The following is a 23,725-nucleotide window of genomic DNA, read 5'->3' as shown; positions in this document are numbered from 1 at the left end:
GGCCTAACTCCATGCTGTACCCGTTCCGGCGTGGAGAGGTGGTGCCCGGGACGTATTGCGAGCGGGTGTTCACGGACTGCAAGCTCCAATCGTGCTTCGTGCAGTCTCCTGGCTACCCTAGTGTGTACCCGCGCAACCTGCACTGCAAGTACTATCTCAACACGCGCATGCCCTTCATCAAGCTGTATATCGAGAATGAGGAGTTCAATGTGGACGGCCAGCGCTGCGAGAACCCCATGATGTGCCCCATGCGGCCCCTCAGCACCAACTGCCCCTACGACTACATCCGCGTGTACGACGGCAAGAATGACAAGGCGCCCCCCATCGGCACCTTCTGCGGGATGGGCCGTTTCCCTCACTCCATCATCGGCTCGGGCCAGGATGTCATGGTGGAGTTCGTGTCTTCCCCCGCCGGGCCCTTCCTCAACACAGGCTTCCACTTCAACGTGGGTAACTGGCCAGGCCACGTGGAGACGAGTGGGTCACGGAACGGCACGTGTGACTGGGTGTTCTCCAGCGACACGGTGGAGCGCGGCCAGGAGTCAACCTTCCTCTCCCTGGCCCACTGGTACCCGCCCAGCACCTCCTGCTCTTACCTGATCCGCGGCCGCCCTGACGAGGTAGTGAGGATGTACTTCCCGTCATTCCGCGTGCGTCCCATCGAGGCTCCCATCCGTCCCTACGACGGTGACTGCGGCGAGACTCTCATCATCTACGACTCTGACCGCGAGGACGACGCCCGCATCATGAAGATGTTCTGTGATACTTTCTCCCGCCCGCTGGAAAAGCACGACTTCATCTCCACAGGAAGCGCCATGTTCGTCAAGTTTGAGAGTCGCACAGGAAGTTACGACGGGTCTTCTCTCTACTACTGGGCCCAGTACGACTTCTTCAACAACACGCACTACGGGAAGCCTGTGGAGGACACGCTTTGTGACGAACTATTCGAGTCCTTTGTGCGGCCCGAGGGAAAGTTTGGCTCGCCGCTCAACACCCTCCTGTACAAGACTGAAGAAGATGTCATGTGCCGCTACCACTTCAAGGCGCCTCGATACCAGTACCGTCGCATCCTCCTCACCATCAACTCCACAAACTTCAAGCACAATGACGACGCCTGTGTGGACTGTCTGAACGATAAGGTTGACAAACTGAAGATTATCGATCCCTTCCGTAACGGCACCAACGTCTGCATCTGCGAGGTGTGGGTGCCGGGGAATCGCGTCCCGCCGAGCATTGTGTCCAACGGCCCTTCTCTCACGCTGGAGATGCACATCGACCACCGCCACGCCATGCAGAACTACTTCAAGTCCACCACGCCCATATTTGAAGGCACGTACAAGTTCATCCACAGCCCGATCTGCGGCCCGACTGTCATCCCCGCAGCCACGGAGGGCAATATAATCTACCCCAAATACGAGCCTTACGTGTACGGCGGCTACGGTGAGGACGTGCACTGCATCTGGGAGCTCCGAGTCAAGCAGGAGCGGGACGTGTGGCTGTACGTGGACCAGCTCGACTTCTCCCTCAACGACTGCTCTCTAGAGGTGATCGAAGTGTTCCTGCCAGGCCGCGACCGCCCGGAATTCACCATATGCGAGAAGGGAGACACGGGGGACGAGAGCAAGACCACCATTCTCAAGTCTCGGGACCTGGTGGAGGGCGCCATAATCATCCATTTCAAGTCATCGGCTCCAGGACACTCCAACTTTAAGCTGACCTGGACAGAGCTTTTCGAACTACCACGAAATAGTGACGGGACAGTCATGACCTCCAAGCTGATGGCCCCCGGGGACTGTGAATTTGTGTGCCCCGGCCAACCTGCCTGCATCCAGAACGACCTGGTGTGCAATGGCGTCCGTAACTGTCCAGGGAACAGTTCCGGGGCCGCCCAGCACGACGAGGCCCCGGAGATTTGCTTCTCTCGCACTGGGTCCAAGTTTAACTACGTAGCCCTCGGTCTGGGAGCCGCCGGAGGTACCGTAGTGGCCGTGGCTGTCATTATTCTCGTGTGTCGCAACTGCCGTAAGCGCCCAGACGACAACACGTTCTAAGATGACTATGCAACAATTGAGTTTTTCAGTGTTGTGCGCCAGTGGACGATGGGCGAATCCAGACCCAAGTGTTAAAGGAACGATAGTGCACGTGCAACCCAGGAAACACAAGCGCACAAGTATACAGCAACAGCACAAGAGGCATACTAGTGTTACCTTCGTAGAGTCGTCAGCATGGCAGAGTGTGGGTTAGGCGTCTCTTCCATACCTTACATCACGTGGCAAGACAATAACAATAAGACTGAACCTCTCGTACCTTCCGTCTCAAGCGGAAATGTGAAAACTTGAGTGTACAATTCCTCCCAGTGGTCTCGAGGCCAGGCTGCTGCTGCCCTTCCCGGTGTACATGTGCATAAAGAATATTTAGATATAATTAGTTATCTAAAGTGTAAGCTGTATATACACACTATATAATGGTTTAGCATAATGTAGGTCGAATTTGACATCAGTGTAACTCTTCTTATAATTCGTAAGGGAAAAAACTCAGAATCAAATTTGAATTAAGTACAAATAAGCATCGCAAGGTAACAACAGCGATAGCCGTGCTGGGAACAACAACACTGGAGACGTGCCAAGTCAAGAGAGAGATTTTACCATTTGTCAGCACACGCGAGTGATAAATACCATACAAAGTGTTTATTTTGTCTACACTGCGTGCTGACACCGCCCCCTTATGTTGTGCTGTCAGTCTCATCACTCACTGGTATGCATTTAATTTAGGCTTGCCATTATAAACTTTTATTGATAAATTCAACAGACCATTCTTGTCTCACTTTAAAGGGCGAAACTGTCAATATTTTTCCTGGTAAGAAAAATCATGTACTTGAGTGTCATGTCATTACCATTTATTTTCTTTTGATCTAACCAGCCCTAACCCAACCCAACTGCCACTCGAAACTTCCTGCGCAACTCTCAGTAAAAATAGGAGTAACTGCGGCAGTAATGATGTGTGTAACAGTCAAGAATACAATGTTACTTACCAGGAAAGACAAAAAAACAGCTTCGTTTGTCAGAAAGAGGCAGATGTCGTTCATTAATAACGCCCCTTACATGATACTCAGCTCCTTATTATGTTATGCATTTAGTTCACATCAGTTCACTAGAGTACCGTTACTATCTTCATTATTTTCATTACATTTTTGACTGGTAATTATTCGATGGCACATGTTAGCTCATCTGAGTAACTTAGGCGACTGAACCAAGCAAGAAGAAAGCTACATACAGACACTGAAAGGTTTAAACTACTCGATTCCTTTTTGCTGTCATTTGAGTCTCGAAATTATAGATTAAACTAACACCAGAATATGTTAAGTTTGTGAAGTCTTAGCAGTCAGAAGATTGATGCAGAATTCACAGTCATTCATTATAACGTGCAACTTTTGAATATTGATATCCAACCAGTGAAAGGGTAAAAATAATAGAAAATAACAGCGCAATATGGATGAAATATTACTGTAAAGATCGATATCATTCTAACCCCAGCGAAGAGTGTTCAGCTTCCCTCCCACCAAGAAAAGGCGGAAACACCTAAAAAGGATCGAGTTCTCAAACGTTTCGGTGTCTCTTCCGTACTTTTAACGGAGACCAGTGGAAGTTATGTTTTCAGAGGTGTTTTCATGATGCCAGTGATAGTTTGACAAGAAACTGTATTATCAATAAGAAGAAGCACACGTGAAGATCTGACTGTTGTATTCCTGTTGTCTTTGAAACTATCGTAGTGAAAGAACAAAGCGTTTCAAAATACGAGTCCTGGGAGCAGAAAGACGAGATGGAGGCGTGGCGTGCTGGATTAAAGACCCGTATTTTGTAACATTTCACTCTCTAATTAACATTACGAGCATTTTCAAAGGTAACAAAGATGATCAGCAGAATTTTCATGTATGTTATCCCAATCACACATGCAGAATCATGACTAAACCATCATTACAATCACAAAAAAAAAAAAAAAAAAAACGCTCTTGAAAGCCACTAACTTCCACAAGAGCCTGTTAAAGAAGCAGACCAGATAAGACACGGACACGTCTGAGAGTACTGTCCTTTGTCAGTGTACGAGGGAATCCAAGAGAAAACGGATGATCGACGTGTACGTAAGCTATCATTTTGTACATATAAAAGCAGTATTTGCATAGGTTCTGTGATTGGTTGTTGTAATTTGCTATCATAATGACGGATGTGATGGACAGTCGTGTCAGCAGCTTCCCCCACGGAGACTGCCAGAGCACTGCGACCATTTTCCTTTAGCTTTTTAAGACGTGTACGTAATGAGTGTGTGCTCCACTGGCCTTGAGCTTAACTTGTAGGTGGAAGTAGAAGTATCCAGCCTACCGATTCTACTCCTACAACTACTGCTAAAACTACTACTACTGCTACTACTCCTGTCCTCTCTCTCTCTCTCTCTCTCTCTCTCATCTCTACTATCATTACTAAACTTACTAACTTACCATTACTATTACTTCTACTACTACTACTATTCTGTCTCTCCCTCTACTACAAGACAACACTATCACTCCTCTTCTCCTTCTCTCTCTCTTCATGTTTTCCCTCTCGCATCAGCTCAAGGGCAATAAACAAAACAAAGTACCGAACTCCACACACCTTCCCTTCACAGCCTGTCACCTCCAAGCATGCCATCCCTCCCTCTCCCTCCTCCCTAGACGCTTCCAGTTGGCTTCCAGAACGAGAGTGCCACAGCAGTCACCGGGTTATGCTGTGTGTAATTCAACGTGTCATTGCCCCTCGTGTGTGAAATGGAGGAGTTTTAAATTATTGTTGTTGTTGCTGTTTTTTTTTTTTATTTTTTGCAGGGTACTGATATTAAAGAGGTATATTTGTGTGTTTGTGGTTTGTGGTATGTGGTGTGTGTTTGTTTGTAAGGTGGGTATTGGGTATGTTTGTAATTCTATGTATGTATGTATGTATGTGTGTGTGTGTGTGTGTGTGTGTGTGTGTGTGTGTGTGTGTGTGTGTGTGTGTGTGTGTGTGTGTGTGTGTGTGTGTGTGTGTGTGTGTGTAGGAGGTCCTCTTTATTTCATCCACACACATATCAACATGAAGCAATATTTTCTAACGTTCTTTTCTCCTAACTTTACATTTATCATTGAAGTGAGGCATAGAGAGCAATATAAACTAGCAATACTATTTGGAGTTTTCATTTAGAACACTGAGACTTAAAATTGTAACGCAATACAAACGAACAGGGGGGAAGAGCAGTGTTAAGTGTCTTTCTTTTCTTTTTTCTAACTTCGTATTTTTACATTGATCTACTACTCGTGTGTGTGTGTGTGTGTGTGTGTGTGTGTGTGTGTGTGTGTGTCCCTCCCAGTCATTCCTCATGCTGTATAGTGGTATAAACAATGCACTTTACTACTTTACTCCAGGGACGTTGGTCATAACTTTCCTTCTCGTATGCTGCGGCGCTGTTACAAGTCTGTCTACTGTATGTACGATATGCTGCTGCAAAGTATTTAATAGATGGCATATATATTGTTGCACCTTACACACACACACACACACACACACACACACACACACACACACACACACACACACCACAACACAACAGAACACACACGCACCACTACAGCACACTAACTCTATATACAAACTGTTCACGCCGTCAAGCCACCGTGTAAATCATTGGAAAATGTTTTAGGAATTCAGAACTTTCGATCGTAAAATGTACATACATACCACTCATCCCCACACACACAAAAAAATCAGCATCAGTTTTTTTTTTTTTTTTTTCTTTCGTTCTTTTTTCACGAATTATCAATAATCTTTTTTTGGTTCTTGATGTGTTACCAGACCCAAGAGAAAAAAAAAGTAAAAACAAAACTTTTATTTCTACCTTTCTTTAATTGGTATGTGTGTGGCTATACGTCAGAATATTTACGCTATACAGGGATGATGTATTTCTAAGAGTTGATAAATATACAGGTAGGCAGAGAAGTATGTATGTTAATGGTAATAGTATATACAAGGACACAGAGGAATATATATATGTAAAGGCTTTTAGAATATACAGGGACGCGTGTGCATGGAAATTGAGGAAATACAGGAGCAGAAAGGATGAAATGTATGTATATTGGTGTTAAGAGTAAATAGTATGCAGGTAAATGTATGTGTGAGTGTGCATGGGGTTTTTAAATATACAAGGACAGGAAAAAGAGGGATGTATGTATAAGGATGTTGAAATATTTATAAGGGTAGAATATACAGAGGATAAAAAAAAAAAAAGAATGATGAAATATGCGGATAAAATGAAGGTGGATGTCTGTATTTGGGTGTTTATGATATACAGGGGCGGAGAGGAAGTTGTATGTACGTATAAGGGTGATGAGATAATACAGGGCGGAGAGGAAGGGGGGCAGGAGAGCTCAGGCACTCTCGACATGGTGTCACCTTGTATCATGATCAATTTAGATAACATTATATTTTAGTTTCGTAACTGTGTGTTTTATTATCCTCCAAAAGCCGAGGTGAAAGGTAACACCACTATACACGAGTAGCTACACATAACATACATAATTTGTTCGAGTTTGCCGCCGCACTGTCACAAGCATTATCAACAAGGCTAAACATTTCCACCGCTGTTGTCATGGTAAACTATTTTCTATTTTCCTAAACAACAAAACCCCAACATTTTGCAGAGCTGGGTCACGCAGGACTCCCTCTGTCACACTCACAACTATTGGGGAAATTCCAGTGCTGTTAAGTTGGCTTGTATCATAACTCTTAATTAGTAGTACATATATAACATGTACTATCAAGTGGAACGACTAAATAACTTACACTCACACACACACACACACACACACACACACACACACACACACACACAGGGCTCGTTACATACTCGTGAGTGAACAACCAACTTGCATCACTTCCTCATCTCACCACTTGGAACAATCAACACTTACGTCTTCCTTAACGGTAATGACAATGGCCTTGAAGAAAATGGCATTGTGAATATAACCAGCGTGACACAAGTAAAGTCCTCAGTCAGTAATCAGGATAGGGCATGAAAATAATCGATTCCAACTTGATAAAATTCGATAGAAGAGAGATAGGAAGGAATTGGTTCTCAAATAGATTGGCAGATGAATGGAACAGACCCAGCAATCAGATTCTTGGCAACGAGACACTAGGGAACTTTGAAACTCGATTAAGTTGTAGATGAGAATGATAAATGGGAATAGACAGATACAATGCATGCAAGAACTGCCACGTTTAGAGTGTGGCGGTGGAACTGAGAAAATATTGTTCCACGCCAAAAAGGGAAACTGGATTACTGGAACAAAATAAGGGGAACAAAAAACAACTCACTGATAATATTGCCAAGACTACAAAGAATAAGACAAAAGAACCTAAAAATTGGAGAAACACTGACATTACATCAGGGAGTGCTCACATATCACAGGAATTACCAAAGAAGCCCGAAAATCGCGTTGGTGGCGTGGGTGTCAGCTCGCTTGGAGGAGGCGTGTTCCCCCCCAGCCTCCAACACAAGGTCGTGGTGAGAGGACAGCCAGACGGAGGTGCGGTCAGCTGTGCATCCATTGACGAGCATTGAGCCAAACTGGTGCCCGGGCTGCTTCTTAGTGCTGGTGATCCCGTCCGCCTCGTCCACTACGCTGTGCATGTCAGCCCCGTCACTCTTGAAGGTGCTGGAGGACGCCACGCTGCAGCCACGACGGAAGGGTGTTAAGGTGGTGGTGGTGGTGGTGGTGGTGGTGGTGGTAGTAGTGTGTGTGTGTGTGTGTGTGTGTGTGTGTGTGTGTGTGTGTGTGTGTGTGTAGGTGATGATCTCTGTGTGTTAGTGTGTGTGTGTGTGTGTGTGTGTGTGTGTGTGTGTGTGAGTTAAGGTGATGGAGATGATAGGGTAACAGGATGCGCACTATAAACACACACACACACACACACACACGCCCGGTAGCTCAGTGGTTAGAGCGCTGGCTTCACAAGCCAGAGGACCGGGGTTCGATTCCTCGGCCGGGTGGAGATATTTGGGTGTGTCTCCTTTCACGTGTAGCCCATGTTCACCTAGCAGTGAGTAGGTACGGGATGTAAATCGAGGAGTTGTGACCTTGTTGTCCCGGTGTGTGGTGTGTGCCTGGTCCCAGGCCTATCCGAAGATCGGAAATAATGAGCTCTGAGCTCGTTCCGTAGGGTAACGTCTGGCTGTCTCGTCAGAGACTGCAGCAGATCAAACAGTGAAACACACTCAACACGAAGCTGAAGCAAACATAACCTTTAGACAATACCAAGAAACACAGCTTTCCCTATCTGCGTCTATTGACTAAAGGAAACCATATGACGGAGAATACAGGCAACAGGAAGAGAGAGAGAGAGAGAGAGAGAGAGAGAGAGAGAGAGGCAAAATACAACTATAACACACACACATACTAATCTTTATTCTGAAACACTTCCACGCTGCAACTCCACTACTTTCTAAAGACTCTACATGAAGTAACACAAATTTTAAGAACATTCTAATACAGCCAGTGACAAAACAACACCCATTCTACAATATCAAAGAGAGAAACACCTACAGGAACCCGGCTAGTCATTTCTGTGGCCTTTGAAAGCAGTCGCGGTGCATGAAAGAACAAGACACCTCTGAATACACAAGCCACAGATACACACCTGACGCAATCCTGGTCGACCTCGTCCGTCACGCTGCGGTAGTCCACGTTACTGTTGGCCACGCTGTACATGTCGCCCTCCAGATCATCGTCTATGGTGCGGCAGGAGATAGTGCGAGTCCTTGAACGCGATCCTGGGAAGAAAAAAAGGAGAGTAAGAATGTTGTATAAGAGTATTTTAAGAGTATTCTTGAGATATTGACGGTAAGACAGCTAAAGAAAGGGTAGATAAAGGGATAAGGAAGAGAGTAAGAGTGTTGTACGAGTAGATAATAAGAGTATTATTGAGATATTGAGGGTAAGTAAGATAGCTAAAGAAAAGAAAAAGGGAAAAGTAGAGAGTAATGATGTTTTACGAGGAAAAACAAGACTAAGATATAAAAAAAAAACAAGAGAGAGAGAGAGAGAGAGAAAGAGAGAGTCACTGCACCAAATTATCATAACAAATGGACAGCAACAATTAATGCCGCAGTTGACGGGCACGATTGGCTCATGATGCATCGCACTATCATGAAGTTGACACTCGCTAAATTAGTTTGCTCCCTGAATCATAAAAATATTCCCGTTGCCATGATTACTCACCGCCGCACTACGCCACCACATTAACTACGCAAAAAAAAAAAGTAAATGAATAAATAGAGTGATAATAATGGTAATGATAATTGGACCAGAAAATATATGGGATAATTTTTTTTTTTTTTTTTTTTTTTGCGTTATTGAGAGAAAAAAAAGGGAGAGAATTTGTGTATGTGTGTGTATGTATGTGTGTATGTTTTGTACTTCCTTTGTATGTATTTTATCGCTGGTGTTTCTCCCATTCACTTTCTGCACTCTTTAAAACACTATTAGTCAGCAGAACTGGAGAGAGAGAGAGAGAGAGAGAGAGAGAGAGAGAGAGAGAGAGAGAGAGAGAGAGAGAGAGAGAGAGAGAGAGATGAAACAGAACACGTTAAGCCCCACAAAAAACATTATCAACCCTTTTACCGTGACATGGGACAATCCACAACACTGAAAGCAATGTACGAAATCTTGGTAGTGAATAGATCTTACAATTTCTGGCTACATCGTACACAGAACAAGAAAAAAAAATGTCTTAACCCCTTCAGTACTGGAACACATTTTTATTACGAGTTTTAGATATGATTAGACGATTTCATTTACATTAGAAGGGTCTATGGAGGTCAGAAGATTAATGGCTAGAGTCTTCACTGTTTTAATCGCCAAATAGTAAGCAGAAAAGAATATGAAATTACCATATTCATTCTGCTGCTCGATTTGGTGATTTTATATAGCTTCAGAAACTTATGTTACGGAATTAAAGTAGCGAAGACTGTGGCCATTAATCTTTTGACCTCCATAGACCCTTCCTAATGTCACTAAAATCATCTAATCGTACACAAATCTGAAGATAAAAATGTGTCCCAGTATTGGAAGTGTTAAGTGAGCCCCAAAAAAACTCCTAAAATACCAAAACTAACAAATCACTGCATGTAAAGAAATAAATCAATAGAAAAACATGTCAGAAAGTAACACACCAGACACACATCCTGACACACTCTTAACTCACGTGCCGTCTTGAAGGTGAGAGCCGACCGAGCACTCTTGAAACTCTGCCTGCCCACGGAGAGAGTGTTCGTCCCGCCATTCACCGTGACTTCTGCTCCTGTTCCTCCTACAGCCGCCCCGTTCTCTCCTGCCCTCGTGCCTTTGTCTGATACGAGGAATGAGGACTTCTTTGTGTATATAATAGAGTAATACAATGTTTTAGAGAATGGGGAAGAATGAGTGGGTGATGTCATTAGTGTTTTGTTTTTTCTTTTTTGTTTAGTTTTTATCTAGGTTCTCTTTTTGTTGGTTGTCCTATTTGTTTGTGTATTTATTATTACTGTTAGTGTTTGTGTTTTCTTGTAGTACTTTTTATTAGTTACAAAGTGTATTTATTTATCAATTGAGTCAGTTGTGTACTTATTTCATCAAGTGTATGAGTTATATCTTTATTTTTTTCTAGTCTTACGTAGTGTATGTGTGTGTGTGTGTGTGTGTGTGTGTGTGTGTGTGTGTGTGTGTGTGTGTGTGTGTGTTACTATTACTGGAGAAACCGCTATGAATTTTAATGTGTTGCACCAGTATATCTAATTGGAACACGATACTTACCTGTGCTGTCCCAGGGCTGAGGGTTGGAGGTGAGCAGGAAGAGGTGGGCGGCCGCCGCGGGGAGCAGGGCAGCCAGAGGCACCAACCACACGCCCACCCACCCGCTGCTGCCAGCCTGCAACACCACACGCCACGTAAACACCCCTCCCAAGATTAGAATGTGGTGCTGACCTTCTTGTACTAAAAAATTGAGATGTTAACTCCTTCAATACTGGAACACATTTTTTACCATAAGATTTGAGTACGATTAGACCATTTTATTGACACTAGGAAGGGTCTATGAAGGTCAGAAGATTAATGGCCACAGTCTTCACTATCTTAATACCTCACGTAAGTTACTGAAGCTTTATCAAATCACCAAATAGTAAGCAGAATGAATATGGAACTGCGTCATGGTACTGAAGGGGTTAAGTGAATGAATTATTGAATATATAGTTGACTGTGTTGTGTTTTATCAGAGAACATTTATGGCATTCTCGTCGCCTTCACGAACTATTTTATTCCAAATATCAAAATAAATAAGTGACTAATGAATGGAAATATCACAAGAACACAAGAAAGGAAGGAGACTGCAAAAGACCAGGTGACTTTCCGTGACAAGTAACGAACACACAACTTCCATAGCAATCAGTAAGCGGAAAGAAGTTCATGAAGGGACAGCACAGTGACTCAGACCGCCCCTCCATAACAGACACAGAAGAACATACAAATTTCACGTAGATCAGTGGGAAGAAAGGTTATGAAGGAGGGACAACACAGAAAATATCATAGAAATATTCCACTAAGCCGCCCTTCGTCACCAGCAAGGCAATACCTGGGCCAGCGCCGTCACCACCAGCGGCGAGAGTGCCGCCGTCACCACCCCGGCGGCGTCCAGTATCTTGGTGATGCGCCACGCAGCCACCGGAGCAATGTCATCCACGTTCAGACGGTAGCCCACTCTCGCCACGCCCACGCCCAAGCCAGCGAGGCCCACACCCACACCCACCAGCACTTCCATGGAGTCCAGGCCAGCCGTCGCCATGACTATCAGGGCAGTCGTCACCATCGCGGTACCTGCCGGTGCCAACACTCAGAAAGCTTATTGAGCTCTACAATCACGAAAACACTATTGAAATTCCGAATATTTCACTCTAATACTGTTCCAGAAGGTTGAAATAAACGGTGACTTTAAAGAATGCCGTCCCTGGCGTGCACTGACCGGCCACTACAGGGATGCGACGGCGGTTGAGGGCGGTGGGGGAATTCTCGATGGTGAGCTTCGCGGCGAGGAAGAGCTGGAGGCGTACCGCAACACACACACCCACAGCCACCGCCGCCACCACCCAGCCGCTCTGCGTGTACGAACAACCTGTCGTCTTTCACTGAGTAATTTAAGTGTCGTGGAATGCAGGGAAGCATTGATAAAAGTTAAATAGAGTATTCTTGTTAAATTACTAACATTTCAGAGGATAAGATACTAGAAAGAAAAACGAGAAAAACAAAGTTGAAACACCGTTATTCAACACTTCAGAAACACAATACAAGGCTCCTAATTCTTAAGTGACTAGTATGAATATCACGGCCAAAATAAGGCAGATGGACTGGACTGCTTTCAGCACCATCAAGCCGACGACCCTGCCAACACTTCCTGCAGCTCCGTCACCCACACGCCTTACCAGTCATTCCCTCAGAAGCCTCAGTATTATTCATAGAATGTTTATACTATAGACCAGTGCTGGCGGTCAGAGGCCACACCAGCAGCTAGGGGGAGGGGGAAGGCGGCCGACACTCACGGCTGAGGGCTGATCCAGGTCGGTGTAGGTGAGGCAAAAAGGCAGCCCCACCAATAGTGTGTGCAGCATCCAGGTGTTGGCCACGTGCACGCCCACGCACGCCCACACACCACGGCAAGTGAGGACGCCTTTCCAATGCATCTCCTGTAAATTTCTCGAAACTGAAACATTGACGCACCACATCTCCACAACATTCAAAAGGCTCTAGCTGAAGTTACACTACTTTTAAGGGCGCTTTTATGGTTCTAGCGATAGATTAACAAATTTTCCACATCATTAACAACAAAAACACTCATGAAAACACGGCAATCTCTGTGGCCTTAAGAAAATTGTCGTGGTGAGAGAGCAAACCGTTTCTAAATACGCGCCTCAATCCTCTCTATCATCAAAACAGTCACTCTCCAAAGAAAACGGAGATGAATAAAAGATTACGAGTTTCAGCGCAGGTACCTTGTGTGGGGCAGCGTCAGGCGGCGGCGGCAGCAGCAGGCACAGGGGCGTGAGAACAATAGCCACACTGCCCACCACGTATGTCGCAATGTACCACTGAGCCAAGGATCCCAGAGACGCCCCTACGCTTGTCCCCACACAGGGTCCTGCGAGTATGAATGAGAAGATACATACATACAAACATACGTAGATAAAGAAAGTGACAAGTACATTTATAGATAGTAGATAGAAAGATTGACAGATAAAAAGATAGGTATAGTTAAGTAGGTAGGTACACAGATAGGTAAAAAGATAGGTAAATGGATCAATAAACAGTTAATTAATCAGATAGGAAAGTAAATAGGTAAGTAAATGAATAAATGGATAGACAAATAGATAATACATAAAACAATCACTAAGAAATGCCAGAAATACGTTACAATATCTCTAGAAAGCGGAGTCAACTGTAACATATCAGAGACTCACAAAAATTACGAACTGGGAGGCCGTGGCAGTGAAAGACAGTGAAGCAAAACCACGACAATGAAAGATAATGAAGGAAAGTTAACCCCTTCAGCACTGGGACACATTTTTACCATGAATTTTGGGTATGATTAGACGATTTTATTTACATTAAGAATGGTCTACAGCGGTCAGAAGATTAATGGCTAGAGTCTTCACTATTTTAATCCCACACGTGTCTCTGAACCTGCGTAAAATCACCAAATAGTAACCAGAATGAATATGAAAACATGCCATGGTGCTGAAAAGGCTGAGATGGTGAAGGAGAACACACACCTCCCACACAGAAGGAGACTGATCGGGAAGGGCTGGACAATTATTACGCACCCAGGAAGACAAGGAGTGCTGCGATGGCTCTGATGGCCAAAGGAACGCCCTCCAGCACCCGCACCACCGCAGGATAGCTCACGCCCTGGCCACGAAGACACATGGAGAGCGTAATGGGGTTGAGGACAGGAAGGATTATTGTTATTACTACTCCTATTTCTTCTTCTGCTGCTTCTTAGTTATTATTCAAGTGTTGGGTCAGATTAACGGTCTTGGAGGTGAGAGTTCCTAATTTTTTAATAGTTTGGAGGTGAAATTTCTTAATTTCTTGATATTTGGAGTTAGTTCTTGATTTCTTAATACTTTGAAGGTGAAAGTTCTCAATTTTCTCGATATTTTGAGGGTAAAAGTTGTATATTTATTGATACTTTTGAGGTTATAAGATCCTTAATGTTCGGGTTGATTCTTAACTATGTCAATACTTTGGAGGCGAGTGTTGTTAAGTTCTAGAACACACCTGGACGATTCCCTGCACCACCCTGAGGCCGAGGAGAGCCCAGGGACCCCCGAGCGAAGCAGCGTGAGTGAGGAGACCGACGAGGCCAGACGCGCCCATGGATACCGCCAGCACGACGCCCACGCCTGCCCTGGGAGGAAAACAACGGCATACTAACCACTCTCACACACTTCCGTTCGTAAGAGCAACACAATACTCACCTGATACACTGTACAAGTTTTAACGTACGATCCACGCCCCTGCATAGCTAGCCATACCTGTCCATGAGAGGGTCGGCTAGCAGGGCAGCGAAAAGCCATCCCCAGTGCACGGAACTCAGCACCAGCCCCTCCAGGAACAGCGACCACTCCGTCTGCAGATAGAATGAGAGGATTTTTTTTTACTCTTTTTCTGGTGATCATTTCTTGTTTTTTTCTATTTTTTTTTCTTTGTTTTCCTAGCATTCGACCTAAAAAGACGTTCCCCTTCTTTTCACCCCTCAATAAAATACTAAATAAATGAAGATAAATAAATAGATACATAAATGATTGAAAGATAAAGCTATGATGCATTAATTTGGGTTAGCTTAAGTTGTATTAGCTTAAGTTAGACTAGGTTAGGTTAGATTAAGTTACGTTAGATTAGGTTAAGCTAGATTAAGTTAAGTTAGGTTACGTGAAGTTTGGTTCGGTTAAATTAAGTTGAAGGAAATCCTCTTTAGCTATTTATTCACGGTGCAGCTTTGGTCAGGTTTTCGTGAGTGTCTAATTTCCTGGGGTGAACTTTACACGAAGCGTTTTTACCTACGTGGATCTATGAAGTATGGAACTCTGAACATTATCACGAGCAGAGTAGACATCTTCACTGGACAACACGATAAGATAAGGCGGTCATTAATTCATCTCTTTGACCTCCACGAACTTCCACAGCCACCTCAGACTCACCTCCGTGCACTGATTTGTTACATTTCTACCGGTATTTATCTATCTTATTTATTCATTCATTTATTTTATTTACTTATTTATTTTCTTTTTTGCCAGCCTTATTGATATTGAAACTCTTCAGCCAATATTCTTAATCCTTTCAGCCTTATGACGCGTTTTTCATATTCATTCTGCTTACTATTTACCGATTTTATACAGCTTCTCGTGGGAGTTAAAATAGTGAAGATTCTAGTCATTAATCTTCTGACCTTCATAAATCCTTCCTAATGTAAATAACATCGTCTAATCATATCCAAACTCAAGATAAGAATGCATCTCAGTATGAAGGGGTTAAACGCGTTAAGGTCTGCTTGGGGCTGTTTTATAAGGCCACAGAAATAATAAGTCAGGTTCTTATCTATTCATTCATTCATCACATAAACTAATTTTTTCATGATTTATCTATTCTTTCTTCCGTCTTGTCATGGATGAATTAATAAAGTTAGCTAGTAAAATCATCTACTTTTCATCTTTTGAAAGATCTTATATTTGTCTATTCATTTATCTATCTATTTATTTATTTATCATTCATTTATCTATTTGTCTATTTTTCAAGCTTAATGTCCCCAGAGTTCCAGCTATCAATAAGGCAGTGTGTTTATTGTCAGGCGGCAGCTCTGCGTCGCGGCACGTACAGCACGCCCTCTCAGCTGCGTCACAAGGCCAAGGCTCGCGATAACCACTGGCTGCTCTGATACCGGCCAATCACATTTCAGTTATTGTCATCTGAGCTCCATTAAGTTTGTTTCAAAAGAAGATAACTCCGCACAAAAGTAGAATTGGGATGCATGTGTGTGTGTGTGTGTGTGTGTGTGTGTGTGTGTGTGTGTGTGTGTGTGTGTGTGTGTGTGTGTGTGTGTGTGTGTGTGTGTGTGTGTGTGTGTGTAGTGTGTGTAATTCACCTCGGTATTCTGCTGGTCACCCAGCCAGTCTTCCCCATTACGGAGCGAGCTCAGAGCTCATAGACCGATCTTCGGGTAGGACCGAGACCACAACACACTCCACACACCGGGAAAGCGAGGCCACAACCCCTCGAGTTACATCCCGTACCTAATTACTGCTAGGTGAACAGGGGCCTCGCCGCTTCCCGGGACTCGAACCCGGCCCTCTCGATTGTGAGTCAAGCGTTATTTCCGATCTAACCACTACACAAGCGGAACAACAAGGTCACAACTCCTCGATTTACACCCCGTACCTACTCACTGTAAAAGGATACACACACAAATTCACCCGGCCGGGCTGGCTTGTGAAGCCAGCGCTCTAACCACTGAGCTACCGGGCCGTGTGTGTGTGTGTGTGTGTGTGTGTGTGTGTGTGTGTGTGTGTGAAAACAACCTAAAAAGTCCTTATAACTTCTACCAGAGCTCAGTAATGGTGTAGAATCCTTGTACAGCCATCAATAGAATAGAAATAATAGTAATAATAAGAAACGATAAAAGTGAAAACCCTTATAACTTGCATTATAACACAGAAAATTATCAAAGTTATCATTGCAATCATAGAAAAAAGTCTCCGAAACTACATCAACTTTCTTTTGATCCTTTTTGTCCTTCCATCATTTAAGTGGAAGGATGCAAGAAATTAACCAATCCCTATTTTTTTTTTTTTTTTTCTTTTGGCGGGGGAGGCGGGGGGCTAACTCTCTCGAACCTGCAAGGGGACTGGCAACTAAATGGGCTTTCTTTATTTTTCGCTTTATGTTACCTTGGCTAGCTTTTCCCTCTTACATAAATAAATAAATAAATAAATGAATAAATAAATAAAATAATCACTTCTCCAATTCTACTACTTAAATCTCTTTGCCCGCTGCATTCCTCTTTCCCAGTCACATTTTCAGTTTCTATATTCTTATCAAATTAAGATTAAAGAAAGGAACATTTAGGTTTAGGTACAATGGCTGTCTTGCGTCACTCCCTCGGCCTCATCTTTCCCAACGTAACCTCGTGAGAACATTCTATCTCGTATCAGTTAAGGAACAAGTCCATTCATTATCTGCCATCGTCTTCTGTAACATTATCGTGCAATTATTACATTTTTTTTTTTTTCTATTTCGCGATACACTGATTGAAGATAAAACTCCATCCGTTCCCACAGATGTTAACTCCTTCAATACTGGGGCACATTTCTACCATTTTATTAACATTAGGCTTTCTATACAGGTCAGGAGATTAATGACCACAGTTTTCAGTATTATAATCCCCCCCACATGAGTTTCTGAAGCTGCATGTAATCACCTAATAGTAATCAGTATGAATAAGGAAACACGTCATGCTACTGAATGAGTCAAAGGTGTGTGTGTGTGTGTGTGTGTGTGTGTGTGTGTGTGTGTGTGTGTGTGTGTGTGTGTGTAGTGTAGTGTAGGTGGAAACTAGATTTTTAAAAGGCATAGAAACATACAACATCCAGGATCTATTAGTGTTTGTCAGTGCTAGTGCGATATACAGTAAATGTTTCCTGGTCTGTAAACAGAAGCTGTGTGTGATGCAGGTGAAGGCGTGGTGTGGACGAATACAATTATTAACTTAAACCCCGAACAAAAACACTTATTTTTTTAGACATTTGTGAACTGCGATGAGAATTTATTCCAACACTCTTTCAGAATTCACCATATACTGAAAAAATGACACTGACTCTTCCAGGGTATTATAATTTACTATATACCGAAAAAATAACGTTGATTTTTCCAGGGCATTATGATTCACCATATACCTAACCTAACCTAACTTACACTGACTTTTCCAGGGCATTATAATTCACCAAATACTGGAAAAATAACGCTGACTTTTTCTAGGGCATTACGATGAACAAGGGAATTGATGTTTAGTTGAAAAATGTGTAAAATCGATTATTGGTGCATTCAATTAATTCACTACTTACACTCACTTCCGCAGTCTTACGTTCTCTGATTTGCTTACACCTTCCTTGCAGTCTAGTGAGGCTCCCATAAGAATTACAGTACTCTTTAAACTTCACAAATATTATCATTCAGCTTCTCAAGGGATGCTCTTCCAGTTCACGACGCAAAAAAAAAAAAAAAAGCTTCATTAAACTATCATTAGAATCCTGAAAACACAAATAGCTTTCAGTCGAGGGTATTCAATTAAGATAAGAGGACTTCCAAGAATACGGTCGTAATTCTCAGCAGCTCAGCAGACGAGATAAGAGTAAAGGAAAGGAATGCAGTAAAAGTGAATGAATTGTCTCACTCAACTGACTCACTCTTTTTGGGTCCTTTGCTTTAGTGGGTCTCTATTCCTTTCAACCTTTTTTTTTTTTTTTGTAGCCTTTAGTCGCTCTACATAAGAAAACATTATAATAAATAGTTAAGACTCTGCCGTTCACTAAGTACTTGATAAAACAAACCTTGAATTCATAGTCTTCTGTGGAGGATGACTGAAACTTCCCTCCTTCAGACACCGCCTCCTCCTGCCTCTGTTCACCGCTTCTCCCACTCTGCCAGTCCTGTGACGGAGCTGATGGTGATGGACGTGATACATTCTTCCTGCCTCTCAACTTCACAGACCCAGAAATGTCAGGTTTGCGCTTGTAAATTATTCTATCGTCTTTCAGCACTGCATATTTACTTAGGAGGTTGGTTCTCTGTCCATCAAGGTTCCTCTTATGTTGTCTGGTAGGTGTTCGTTTCCTTGCGATCTCCAGCGGTAAGTTTGTGTCCTTCCCACCTCGAAATGCAAAGAAGGGAGGCCAAAGATACGTAGCAATGTCACTCTTACTATTCTTTTCTGATACATTGTTGTCTATTTCACTCTTTGTCGTATCAATCTCTTGTCTATACGAGGGAATATAACTTTTACTGTTCTTGTTTGACACGTAATCTTTTTCACTGTTAGTTGCCACAATCTCTTCTCTAAGCAAAGAGTTATAATCTTTACTATCTTTGTTTGGTACATAATCTCCTTCACTGTTAGTCACGTCAATCTTACGTTTAAACGACGCACTTTTGAATTCAGATTGGTAATTTTCCTCACTTGTTTCCTCATGAGCCTCGCGTGATGGCAGGCTGGGGGCTGCAGTGGGCAAGGAATGTGTCTTTATTGCTACACCACTAGACTCCCTCTCACCACCCACAACCACACTGTCGGTTATCGGAAATCTATGTGATACAGTCAGAATATTTCGTCCAAGTACAGTGTCCTCTTGTTTTCGTTTCCCGGATGTCAAGTTTATGTTTCTGACGGTATATTCATTTTCGTATGTTTCGTTTCCTTGAGCAGGGGTGGTAGGAGGAGGGGCTGGAGTGGAAGGAGGTGAGGTGGAGGCGGCGATGTTAGGGAGGGCGGTGATGAGGGCGTCCGCAGGCCATGGTGGGCGAAGAGCACAGCGAAGCACACCACCACCCGCAACCACCCTGTCAACAACAACAAGGTAGGCCTATTACAGAGGCTTGTATCCTCAAACACTTCCGTTCTCCACTCCCAATATTTCAGAAGTCTTTATTTAAACTTGCACGAGTTTTTAAGGTGTTTTTAAGGTTTTGGAGGCAGCATGATAAGATTTCTACATTATTAACTGAAGAAACACTTGAAAATCCCAGCTAATTATTTCTGTGGCCTTGAAAAACATTCGTAGTGGAAAAGCAAACCGTTTCTGAATACGGGTTTGAGGCTAACAAACCTAAAACTAAAACCAAACCTAACCAAACATAACCCAAGCTAATCCTAACCTAACCTAACTTCAACATAACCTAATTAATCTAACCTAACTTAATCTCAACAAACCAAATCTAATCAAAACAAAGCTAACTGATATAACCTAATCTACATATATTACTCTTAATAAACATGGTCTAATCTGGAGAGAGAGAGAGAGAGAGAGAGAGAGAGAGAGAGAGAGAGAGAGAGAGAGAGAGAGAGAGAGAGAGAGAGAGAGAGAGAGAGAGAGAGATCAAAGGCAAATAACATGAGCCAGTGGAATGGGTCACAAATTATAACTTTACAAACTCACAAACTATTAATATTTCAATTGGACACAGCCTCGCACATCTATTTACCTTCACAGGACACTGGCTGAACGAAATTGTTTACTGTCGAGGCTGTGATGTAGTGTTCAAATTTAATCTCATTCATCTATTTTGATTTATTTGGTTAGTTTTTATTACCTTTCATTATCTACCTACTTTGTTTTATTTATGTTTGTTTGACTTTGTTTTATTTTATTTTTATTTTTTTTTTTATCAGAAAGAAGAAAGGGGGAAACAGTCAGCGGCTTCTATCTTGCTCGTCAAAATTAAGATACACTCGTAAGCAAGCTATACTGCCATTCATAATAATAATAATGATAATAATAATAATAATAATAATAATAATAATAATAATAATAATAATAACAACAACTCAAACTAACCATCATGAATCGCAGAGTTGCAAGCCATTGACAGATAAATAGATATATCAGCACTACATAATCTAAAGCCTCATGAAACCCAATTACTAGCAGACAATCCATTAATTTATCACATTTTTCCTTTTCTTTTTTAGCCAGTGTCCCTCTCACAAAAACAATCTAAATAAAGAGATAAAACACGAAGGAAAACATCGTAATACTTGTCCTTGTTCTCACCTGACTCGTCTTTGAACTTCATAGTGAGCGAGGGGCGTGGATCTGGCGGCGCAGACTTGGCCTAGTGCAGCCACAGGTAAGCATGACGGCCCCTGTGATGCATGCAGTAATAGATCATATAGCGCTGCGTGGTCTTATGACTTCTTTCAGCTTCCCTTATTTTAGTATGTTATGTTCAAAGATTAGCCACGTGTGTTACTTTCTGAGTGGATTAGATTAGGTTATTGGTCACTTTAGGTTATAGTGCAGATTGGTTACCTTCACCTACTCCGTCTAATAATAGCTAGTTTAGTTAGATTGGACATATAATCTAACTTAACACACCACAGCTTAATAGTGGCGGCAATTAGATTAGCTTACGCAGGGTTTAACTACAACCAAACTTCCACCTGACCTGATCCTTATGCTACACAAAACAAGTACGAATATGATGCTTTCACATTTAAGACACTTCATGAGATCTACTTCCATGCACGTTCTGAAATCATGTCAGTCTAGGAGTCATGTTGGGCAGCGGTGTACGGTAAGAGTAAGGCAGTAAGGTGAGTTGATGAAAGTGGTGCAAAAAGTGAGTGAAAGTGAAGAGTAAGGCAAGAGTAGAAGTGAGGTGAAAATAAGGCAAGAGTAGGAGTGGAGTAACAGTAAGAGAAAGGCAAGAGTGAGAGTAAAGTAAGAGTAAGAATAAGGTAAGAGTAAATGAGGTGAGAGTAAGAGTACGGCAAGAGTGAGGTGAGAGTAAGAGTACGGCAAGAGTAAAAGTAACAGTAAGAGTAAGGCAAGAGTAAGAGTAAAGTAAGAGTAAAAGGAGGCGCAATACGTACATGAACAGTTTAGTGGAGGTGCAGCTGTGGACACGGAGGGGCGGCGTCATATTGGCCTCCTGTGTTGTGGAGCCTGATCAGAGTCAAGCAGCCTTCGTGACGTAACTCGTGAGGCGCCGCGGCCACTCCCAATTGTCAGCGAGATTGGAGACAAAATATAATTCTCACCTGCACGAATTTTTTGCAGTGCTGGTATAGGAACCATGAAAGAAAATTATCAATATCTCATGTGTAATTCACCTCGGTCGTCTGCTGGTCACCCAGCCAGTCTTCCCCATTACGGAGCGAGCTCAGAGCTCATAGACCGATCTTCGGGTAGGACTGAGACCACAACACACTCCACACACCGGGAAAGCGAGGCCACAACCCCTCGAGTTACATCCCGTACCTATTTACTGCTAGGTGAACAGGGGGCTACACATTAAGAGGCTTGTCCATTTGCCTCGCCGCGCCGGGATTCGAACCCGGCCCTCTCGATTGTGAGTCGAGCGTGCTAACCAGTACACTACGCGGTGTGTGTGTGTGTGTGTGTACACACCTGCACGCGTAACATTTTGCCAGAAATAAATAAATAATATTCAAAATTTTGCATGAAAACAAATAGTGACACATTAGATTCTCAGCTATGTATTGAGCCTAACATTTGAGTTAAAATAAAGATGCGTGCAGTTACGATTCACACGACCCAGAACGGCCGAACTTACAAATATTAGTGACAATGATTCACTCAGCAAAGACAAGACCAGCTGAGTGAATTATGTTCTTTCACTGTGTATATTTTCAGTTCCTTAGTTATTTATATCCTATATTCATTCAAAGTCGACGTGAGCAGTGTGGCAGTACAGTCTGGACATGGGGAAGCAAGGTCTTCTAACTAGAAATGTACTGTATGACACGAGATTCGACGAAGTGGTTATTTCTTCTGGAAATAACTTGTCCAAAAGTTAAAGAATGAAGCAATTTTAAAGTTCTTCCAGACACAATTATCATACAAGCTCCACAAAGACTGTCTACCATACAAATATCTCATATGATAGAGTTGATGCATCACACGTATGATTCCCTTCAGCAAAGAAGTCATATCTTGTCAACACTGTTTATCGGAATGGAAGTCTTAATGTAATCCTTTAAAAACTTAATCCTCACTATGATGCAGCAAATCACCACCTTCCAACGAACTAATGATGAAGATAATACCTGATGTGTGGGTGTAAGTAGCTTGATATGGTCAACACAAGGACTAAAAGGCGCACTGCCACACTGACAAACCCTCACCACCACAAAACCCTACATCACTGCTCAAGTCTTCGTTCCCTAATCTCTTATCTAAGAAGTTGTTTTATCAGCGACCTTGAAAGTGTTATCTAACCAATCCTAAGTACGTACTTTTAGTCGGCATTATCTGCTCTCACTGTGAACATGTTACCGTTCTCAGTTTTCACAATCTTATTACATACAAAAGTAAAACACAGGGATGGCCTAACAATAATAGAACGCAATTATCAATCATGATATCTTTAAAGAAATTTCCTTATTTGTGTCGAGATCCAGAAATATTGCAACAACTGTACAATATAGATATCAATATCCATAAATGAAATCATGAGATACATAAACATCATACAGACAAGCATACACAAAAGATACTTATCATTTAAAAAGAAATGGCATGCTTTCTAAATCTTCAGCAAATTGCAATTATAGGAAAAGATAAATCCACCACATTATACAATAACATAGACTTGTTCAAGATACATGCTTGCAGAAAATGATACAATAAATTACCATATTTCGGCCTTGAAAAGTGTGACTGATGGACGGCCATGGTTTTTTTTTTTTTTTTTTTTTTTTTTTCTTCTTTTACGAAGGAGGATAGGGGATAGGGGGCATAAAGATATCAAGATGGTGGAGAAACAATGAGGTACAAGGCAAGGGTGTGCTATCCCTCACAACTACATATCTTTATAGAGGGGGAAATGAGAAACATGAAAGTAAAAGTTGGT

At 42.7% G+C, this 23,725-nt stretch overlaps 2 protein-coding genes across 2 annotated transcripts in view; one reads left to right on the top strand and one right to left on the bottom strand.

Moving 5' to 3' along the window:
* The window catches only part of LOC123515440 (cubilin-like), a 234,055-nt gene extending 227,557 nt beyond the window's left edge, over positions 1-6,498 (top strand). Inside the window, 1 exon segment of the mRNA XM_045274006.1 lies at positions 1-6,498. Within this exon segment, the coding sequence (XP_045129941.1) occupies positions 1-2,051 (2,051 nt within the window). The 3' untranslated portion in view covers positions 2,052-6,498.
* Positions 6,499-6,908: 410 nt separating this feature from the next.
* Positions 6,909-23,032, bottom strand: LOC123515439. The gene is given in 16 exon segments (XM_045274005.1): positions 6,909-7,732; positions 8,697-8,829; positions 10,263-10,406; positions 10,850-10,964; positions 11,664-11,905; positions 12,051-12,183; positions 12,625-12,768; positions 13,075-13,220; positions 13,903-13,987; positions 14,360-14,489; positions 14,617-14,711; positions 18,685-19,637; positions 19,640-19,690; positions 20,902-20,993; positions 21,723-21,911; positions 22,920-23,032. Coding segments are annotated over 14 exon segments (2,652 nt in total). The 5' UTR covers positions 20,924-20,993; positions 21,723-21,911; positions 22,920-23,032; the 3' UTR covers positions 6,909-7,473.
* Positions 23,033-23,725: the final 693 nt, after the last annotated feature.

The sequence above is a fragment of the Portunus trituberculatus genome, chromosome 39 (assembly GCF_017591435.1).
Source record: "Portunus trituberculatus isolate SZX2019 chromosome 39, ASM1759143v1, whole genome shotgun sequence".
Classification (NCBI taxonomy): Eukaryota; Metazoa; Arthropoda; class Malacostraca; order Decapoda; family Portunidae; genus Portunus; species Portunus trituberculatus.
Note: the sequence above shows the minus strand (reverse complement) of the source record. Positions and strands in the feature narration are given on the sequence as shown.